The following is a 9,257-nucleotide window of genomic DNA, read 5'->3' on the forward strand; positions in this document are numbered from 1 at the left end:
AGTGCTGGAGTACTATGGTGGAGAGCAGCTACACAGACACTGCAGGATGACATCAGGACTTGCAGTCATTTTAATACGCACAAAAACCCATATGAAAAATAAGAACGTTAAAGAGTTGGACAAGACAAGCACAGATACTTCTTTTGAACAACACTTTGCCATACCAGCCTGCGAGGAGAGCCACCATCCCTGCTTTGAAGAGGCTCCCCAGCTCCCTGCCTCGCACAGGAGGCCCTTGCTCAGCCCTTGTTCCTCCTCCTCCCTGCTCAGGTTTTACACCCAGCCTGTTCCCCCGAGCCCCAAGGAGTCCCGCATGATTCAGATGTAGTTGCTGTGTTTAGAATAACCAGTGCCTCGAGAACAGGGGAGGGGAAAACAAAAAGCTGCTTGTCAGTTCAGCTCACTTCAGAAGAAATCAGAACACAGAGCAGTCACCCCAGTTTGGTAATACAGGTATCTATTTTATTAAAAAAGTTACAAACAGGTGGACTGTAGGGTTGTCTTACAAAATGACAAGAATGAATTCTACTGGAAAAAACTTTTTACAAAGCATTATAGGTAATTGTTCCATTTTTGCACTTGTTATTCCAGATTTCACCTATCACTGATAAAGATACAGTACATTAGATACATGATGTTAGGTTACATTTTTATTTGTAGAGCCCTACTGCAGTGATTTGAACAACTCCTAAACAGATGCCATAGTAAAGACAATACATATTGCATTTATTATTAGCCTCTTACTCTAATAAGCAACTTCACATGCAATCTATTGAGGAAGCCTAAAATAACTTTTGGTCCCTTTTCCCCCCAAAGTGTGCTGAAGAAACCATCTCTCTTTTTCCCAGTCCTGTCACTCTAAGCTAGTTCAAGTTTTTTTAAGGTTTTTTTTCCTTTTTTTTTCCTCTTTTTCTTTTTTTTTTTCCTTTTTTTTTTTTAGCGCTGAGGTCAATGAAAATGAACACTGGTTTGATAACTACCCATAGGAATGGAACCACTGATCGATAATAACCAACTTTTTCCCCCCTTTGACAAAGGAAAACTAAGTTCTTTATCAATTACTTTTATTTCCTATTACTTCCTTACAAGCTACAAAAAAGATCAACAACCACCACTTAAAAAAAAAAAATCTACTTCGAATACAAGGTTTGGTTTAATTCTGATATTAAAGTGCAAACCTAAGTATTAGCCTCAGCCTGTTTATAAAGTTTGTACAAACAGGGGAAAAAAAAAATTCAAGTAACCCCACAGGAAAAAAATTAAATCGGGTGTTTCAATACCCAAGCAGAAACCTGGTGTCCTCTTCTTCTCAGTATTCAAATCCAACACTGAATGTAGACTCAGAATCTTTTATTTCTGCTAACACTGTAAAGTCAGCCTGCATTATTACCAATAAAACACGTTCATGTTGAGATACTGTACCGGTGAGCTTTTATTGTTTTAAACGCCATCATCCACAATACAATTGGTGAGTTTTAAACTGCTTAACCTCGTATGTAACTGCTTTTACTGGAGCTTTTCTCATAGTTATTTAGCTATTACAGGGAAAAAATGTACATTTCTAGAAGCATGTTCAAATGACTAAAGCTGGGCTCCTAAAAACCTAGAACTTTGGTGCAGTAGGTGAGCTGCAGTTATTAAATTTCTGCAAAAAAAAAATCACACGTTTTAAACCACTGCTAGAAAAAGCTCTCATGTATGCGACATGTTAATAAAACTGAACGAAAAGATTTCATCTGTTCTTTGTACATTTTCATTCTGCTCTTTATACCTGTGTTATTGTTAAAATTTTCAAGTATTCAGAGAAAATGTTGATCAGGTAAACAATAAGGAAGGCAATGGCTGTTTAAAGCACACTTGCAGTTAGTATCACTGAAACCTGGTGCTTTTCCCCTTGTTACACCAACTTGTCTCTAATATTAAACTTGTTTATTGGGAAAAAAAAAACAACAAAACAACTAAAAAGCAAATTGTGACAGTGCAAGAAAAACTTTAACAAATATTGCTTTAAAATATTATTCAGAAAGACAAATATTAGGAACTATAAAATGTAAAGTGATCTTATTTGCATTAGATTTACACGTGCAGAGGTCCACTAGATGTCTCTTAATGTGCCAGGCAAAGCTGAGCTGACTGAGCAGGCATACAGCCCGTTTTGAAGGATACATTATCCCTTTTCGAAGGCATAAAGAAGCTATTTGTAAACAAGCAAGTCTGGAAACTCAGTAGAAGGAAAAGTGTGCTGTCATTTTTCAATGCTACAATTGTCATTTTTGATTAAATGACTTTAAGAAACCCATGACTGCAAGAAACAAAACATCCGCTGGACACTCTACATCCCATTCCGAGTAATCCCTACGGTCAAATCGGACCAGTTACAGACACAAGATCCCAGCTGCCTTTGCCAAGAAAAGGGATACTACATCCCTGCAACAGAGGTGCCTTCAGTATCTTTTCATGACACTGTCACACGTAAACAGAAAGTCTCAAAGAATGACCAACTACATCGTAGGAGAAAACTTTGCAAAGAGAAATAAGCACTGATGCGAGGTAATATACAGAAGTAACCATTTGTTTAAGGCTCAATTTATTCTCCATTAAAACTCTCTTCTTTTAAAAGGCATTGAGTAGGTAATACTGAGTTTAAGTATTTAATAAATACAAGTTCAGAAATTGATTAAAGAAATCAATTAAAATATTAAAAATTAACTCTTGCATATTAGCCATTATATGAACTTAGAAAGCTATAAAAGGACTGATAAAGAACAGATTCTTAAACTTATGGTAAACATGCTAAGCATTCTGATTAAGGTGTGTGGATCCTGGAGGCCACCAACCTTATGCACTTAGATGTATGGCAATGTGCTGTAATAGAGACAGGTTTACCAAGGCTCAGCTCTGCAACCTGGGCTGAAAGTTCTCCAAAGCAGCATCTGTGCAAGTTTCCTCTGAGTTTTATCTGCAATTTAAGCAAAATTACCAATGAGAACCATATTCAACACACATTCAAAGTGAACTCAGCTTCTCTGCAGCGTGGAGCAGCCGGTTTTCTATACTGGGCTCCAAATCATTGCCTGACACAGCAACACTCTGAAAAGTTTTCCTCCTCTAATTCTGCTAAAACAAGAGGTAAGCAGGTAACAACTTATTGCTATGAACGCTGTAACAGCTGCCTCTGTGGGATACTGAATTGCTTCTGAGGATCTGAAACAGCTAGGAAATTTAAGTTTTCCTGTACAGACAGATACACACGCACAAGGCTTTGCACTGGAGGTGAGGAGACACTACATCATCCAGTAACATGAAGCAACAGCATTCTGCAGAAGTTCTGAGAACAAGCAGACAAGCCAAAACTGATTCAGTTTTGACATCTGAGTTCTTAGCATTCAGATCTTCTAAATTACTATCAAAAAAACCTCAAACCCCTTAGCGTTCATCAGACTTGGCCTCAGCAGAGTCAGAACTGTATGCCATGGTTCTCAATCAAACACACAAATGTAAGCAGCTTTACCAATGTGACCAATACATCATTGCACTTCTGATAACTCGCTTGCACTTCATAAGTTTTATCTGCAGAGATATCCTAAAAGCCTCAGTTGAAGCTCAAACTCTGTAGAAACAAGTCCTTCCTATGCACATGCATGCACTTCACTGAAGCTCGATGCCTGGCTTTTCAGGGATTTTTCTGAGTCTTCTCTATTCTTGAAGTCATTTCTTTGTATGAGTCAGAACCTTAAGTTTCCTTTTATCCTGTACCTTTCTTTTCAGCTGCTGATTTGCTCTCAATGAACAGTTCCCAAAACTCCACTGAAATCCAGCAAAGAATTGCTGGGGACGGTAAGAACAGAGAAAGGAAGTAATGGTATTTTCCTCCACACGCTCTTTCACCATCCCTGTATTTGCAGGTTAGCGACCTCCCAGTTCAGATCTGGCATCTTTCCATTTGACTTAGTTACTACAATTAGCACCACATAGTATCTTATTGGGCTTCGACTGCCCATGAAATTTCTATAGCACATTCCAGTTTCTCCTGTGAGCAGGCAGGAGAGAAGGGGACGTCAGATAACCTAGTAGGATAAATTTGCCTGTGTTGCACAGCCACGCAGACCAGAAGACAGTGTACTTTCAGTTTTTATTCCTAGAGCAGAGTACTCTTCAGCATTTCCTAACATCAGTTACTCATGAATGCAGGAGACAGAAATCACTGATCAGTATCAGTCTTTCACCCAATATTAAGGCATTCCAATTCCAATTAGTACCTGTACAGAAAGCCTTTAATGCATCAGCACTTTAACAGGTGCCATATTTTAAAGAAGATTTAAAATAATAAAACACTGTCATACTGAAAATTCAAGAGAAATCCTAGAGCAAGGAACAGAGAGCAGCTACTGGAAATCTCACATCTCTGAATGCCATAATGAGATGACAGGAGACCACTGGAGGAGCAGGAAAGGAGAGGGGGAGAAACAGGATGCAAGAACAACGCACAGTTTTAAAAGGAACTGTGGGTTATCCTGACTACAGAGTTATGTTCCATCCTTCATTTCATCCAAGGCGGCCGACAGGAACAATAATTTAAGCAAATGCTACTCAAAAATGCCATGAAAGAACCTACACAACAGCATACTTGACAGATATGCTGAAGTACCAACACCAAAGAAGAGGCAGGTGGTACCTGCCAGTTAAAACTGAAACTAAAACAGCCTTAGATAAAACAAGATCCAGCAGCTAATCCGCCCCATTGGTTTCTCCACCAGAACTGCAGAGATGCAAACTGTTTCTATGCACTTCATTCTGAATGAACTGATCGAGACCCAAGACCCCTCCTGGACACAGGCAACAGGACACAGCTGTAGTTCAAGCCCATTTCCTACACACAGGTTTTCAGGCAGCTGCTCCCACTTCCTCAGTTTCACTTTATCTAAGAAGGGTGACTGCTAAGGCAGATGTTTGAGAAGCAACAATTGTTCCCTGGATCACAGATAAGCAGAATAATTGCAAAGGTGATTACAGCTATCACAAGACATCATCAACAGCTCTCCTACACTAGAGCACACCAGACAGAAATTATCAGGCAGCAAAGGCTAATGAGATCCTACACCTACTCAATCAAAGGACAAGGAGAAAGTGGGAGACAGAAAGAAGAAAACATCCCAAAAGTGTCAGGCTGAAATGAAAGACAGAGTATGAACTCTGAAGAGCCAGGATGAGTAATAAGAAAAGAGGTCCCAGACATGGTGAGACCAGGACTGAATAGGAAGCTGCTCAGGAAGGAAAGACTGACCTGTTTGGCACAGGTGACAAGGTTACATTGGGCAGAGAAGCAAGGCAGCACTTTGTTGCTAGAGGCTTGATATGACACTGAGCTAGGCAGAATGGAGGAGAGCAAACCTGTAGGATAAAATGCTTAGGACCCTCTATCTCAAGAGATCACAAAGACATAAGAATACCAGTGTTCCTTCTGAAGCAAGGGCATGCTTAGGAAACTTGTCAGTCTAAGTTATGATTCAAAGGAATAACATATGGCCCTGCCCCCTACCTCAATTTCACCTGTAAGATTAAAACTTTGTACTTAATGCTAAATCCAGAAGCAGCCAGATTACAAAGAAGCCTCCTCTAGAAGTAACCAATTCTGGAAGTATAAACTACATTGATAAAGGGCGTGATTTCACCAGAGGTGAAGACAGCAAGCTGCACAAGATGAACCACTAGTAACTCAGGGGACTGCCGTAACCTTTGGCATGATACTTGAAGTCCACAGACTCTTATTTGTGAAGCTGCCTTAGAAACACCTGAAACGTTGCATTATTATATGCAATTCTAGATATTACTTCTGCAGCAGTCCGTTAAAAAAAAAGAAAAAGTAATTTCTTTGATTTAATTCTTCATCTAACCCTATAAGGCTCTGCATGTGTTAGGGATTAGTGTACAAGGAAAGACTTTATTCATGTTTTTCTCTGCTCCTATAGCAGTTGTTTGCTTGCCTTTCAGCAGGCAAATCTTGAACTTACACACACCTCTTGCACAGTGACAGCAGCCTTTCCTTATTCCACAGGACCAGAGATAAAAACATCGTGTATTATCTTTAGTATGACAGTGCTAGGGTCGTGACTATGTAAAATCTTACATTCACAAAGCACTTGATAACAATCTCAAAGAGCATTGAGACTTCACTCCCTGACCTTGCACTCAAGATTAAAGAGGATACATAGTCCAAAGCTCCCAGTAATAACCTATTTTCCCTCTTGTCACTCAGACACAAAAAGCTCCTTGGACTCAAGTGAGAGTTCCTAACGTGGCAGTCAGAGCCTAAGCCTCAATCAGTGCAGCTGTCAAGAGAGGCAGTTCTTCCCTCGAATTTTCATGTCCTCCCTCATCCCTGCACTCGCTCTCAGAGATCACATCAAGTTGTGATCGTCTGATGGACCAACTGGCAGCACACAGAGTGTACCAGAGACACAGACTGGCTCTTAACATGGATTCAAGCCAACGGTGAAACCAGACCTGCAATGGCTACGAGGGAAAACAAGAGCAAGAACAAAGTCCAGAACCACCTCGGACAGAAGGACAGCACTGCTGCGTGCAGGCAAGGAACAGATCCATTCACACAACTGGGTGAAAAAGGAACTAGAAAGAGACCACCACGCACGTGAAGGGCCAAAAGCAGCTACCCTCAGAGAAAAAAAAAGTCAAAGCAACACCAGAGACAGAGGAAGCTTTATAGTGGCCCCTCCAAACACTGCACTCTTGCCACACCTCCTATGAGTCACTGGGAAAGGACAGTGTCGTGCACTGGGAAGCCATTTTATAGCGTGTTCTCTGCTCTTTGCATAGGTCCTTGACTGCTACACTGGACCTTCACACCACTCCTCACAACTCAGCGTGGTTCTCTTTTCAACTTCTCATAAGGCTAAGCACAGTTTTTATACCATTTTTTTTGTCCTCAACGAGCTTAAAAGTCTTCTCAGCAAAACTACTGGGAAACTCGGTCACAATAATCCCATTGAACTCCAAGGTAATTCCCATCACTTGAAAATAATTCAGATACCAACTACAACCTATAACGAAATCCACCACAACATCACAAAACATTACTAAGGATAACAGAATGCCAAACACAGCACTGAAAGACAAAATAGATGCAGATGAGATCATTACTGCAAGTAAATGCAATGTTTCCTGACTAACCCCACTGAAGTAACACAAGAAGTCCATTTGACTCCAGGAATCGTGTACAAGCAAATGCACAAGCTTCCATCTCTTTTAGAGGAAGCCTATCTCTAGGTTCGATTACTTTATTTCAGACTCCCTGTCATGCTTTATCTGCTTACTTAAACAGCATGCTTATGCACCTCAAGTAGTTATGACTGTTTCACCAACCTGCTCTGTATGGCCATGATTGAGGTTTTTCTTAATTTCTCTCACTGGACGATGCAAGTTGTACAACACTGATCTTGTTTCTCAGGCAGGGAGGCATAGTTCATTTGCCTGACGATCTCAGCAAACAGTTCATCCACCATTGTCTTGCTCTTGGCTGACGTCTCCATGAAGGGACAGCCCCACTCCTGAGCCAGGGCTCTGCCTTCTGCAGATAAGACCTCCCTCTCCGACTCCAGATCCACTTTATTCCCCACTAGGATCAGAGGAACTTTCTCGTATCTCTTCACCCGGACAATCTGGTCCCTCATCGGCTTGATGTCCTGATCAAAGAACCCAGCTGGTTAGTACGTGTAAGTGATCACATGAAATTGCCATACAACCATTACAGCAGCGCATTTTAATAAACCTCCCATGCAAAATACACCAGAAGCCTTCTTAAATTCACGTGGACCTAAAACACAGAGGAAGTTCACAACCCACCTTTAACAGAAGTGATTGTTTATTGTATGTAAACGCGTACACGTTTTATAAGATGTACGTATATACACAGAGAGAGGCTTCTGGTTCAGCGAGAGGAAGAAAACAGCTGCTTTGAAAGGTGACCTCAGTTTTCTGAAAAAAGCAGTCTAATGACCTGTAACATTAGCAGTAGCACGCCACTACACAATCACTTAGGGAGCTTGTATTTAGTTTACAGCTTGAGAAAGCTACTAATTTAGACGCTGTAAAGAGATTACCTAGAGATGCATTTATTCAAGTCTGAGCTAACATCTTGAGTTGACACTTGAAAGTCTGAGTCAGCCTCCTCTGCCCCCTGAGTGTTTTAAGTCACTATCAGTACTACCAAGTCCTACAAATTCTTGCAAAGTTCTGAGACAAAGCAATTCAGTTACCACACTAATTTAAATAAAGTCTTCTCACTTCTGGAATGCTTAGAATAATTCATCGTGAACGCATTTAATCGCATGTAAGTAACCAAATTAGACGCTGTAAAGAGATTTTATTACCTAGAGATGCATTTATTCAAGTCTGAGCTAACATCTTGAGTTGACACTTGAAAGTCTGAGTCAGCCTCCTCTGCCCCCTGAGTGTTTTAAGTCACTATCAGTACTACCAAGTCCTACAAATTCTTGCAAAGTTCTGAGACAAAGCAATTCAGTTACCACTGTGTGAAAGATCTGCAGTGAGTGGTTTACACCTACAGGCTTCAGAGTAAATATGCTACAGACAGACAAGAATAATTAAATATTAACAGGCTGGATTACTAATGCATGCCCACTCCCCAAACAGTGGGAACTTGCTGGTCCCCAGAATAAGTGAAAACAAGGGGAGAGGCATCCCAATGTCACTGCTGTTGTCTTCCAAAGAAAGCAGCCTTCAGCTTGTGCTCAGGATACAGCAAGGCCTCTGCTAAGATAAAGTTCAGCCTTCAGCAGAAGCAAACATTCTGCTTCTGTGGGGGTGTGCAAGGTTTTGCCAAGCAGCTGGAACACACCCAACTCGGCAACTGAAGCCAACGCAGTAGTTGCAAATCCTTGCGCTGCACGCAGTGCTGCTAAATCCACTTATTCCTCACAAATAAAACCTCATTTCTAGAGGCAGCTTAGACCAGTTACTTGCTGAGATATTTCCATTTTTCTTGGAGCTTTAATAGTAGAAATTAAATCCAGACCCACAAATTATCACATATGGCTTGCTTCTCCTCTCCAGTACACCACCTACGCTGTAAAAGCACTGAGCTTATGCTGGACAGGAATATGTTTTGGAGAGAGGGGGCGGAAAATAGCAACTTACTTAAGAAGTCACAACTGCAGAACAATAAGACTCTCTTCAAGACCAACTGAAGAAACAGGCCTTTGAAGAATGGGGGGGGGGTG

General features: G+C 40.9%; 1 protein-coding gene across 1 annotated transcript in view; it reads right to left on the reverse strand.

The window, feature by feature from the left end:
• Positions 1-440: 440 nt before the first annotated feature.
• RAP2C (RAP2C, member of RAS oncogene family) overlaps positions 441-9,257 on the reverse strand; it is a gene marked incomplete at its 5' end in the record, with an annotated part of 9,508 nt that continues 691 nt past the window's right edge. Inside the window, 3 exons of the mRNA XM_010186532.1 lie at positions 441-2,959; positions 7,381-7,717; positions 8,583-8,601. Coding sequence (XP_010184834.1) covers positions 7,422-7,717; positions 8,583-8,601 — 315 coding nt within the window. The remainder of the gene's footprint in view (positions 2,960-7,380; positions 7,718-8,582; positions 8,602-9,257) is intronic.

The sequence above is a fragment of the Mesitornis unicolor genome, unplaced genomic scaffold (assembly GCF_000695765.1).
Source record: "Mesitornis unicolor isolate BGI_N332 unplaced genomic scaffold, ASM69576v1 scaffold30456, whole genome shotgun sequence".
In the NCBI taxonomy this organism is placed as follows: Eukaryota; Metazoa; Chordata; class Aves; order Mesitornithiformes; family Mesitornithidae; genus Mesitornis; species Mesitornis unicolor.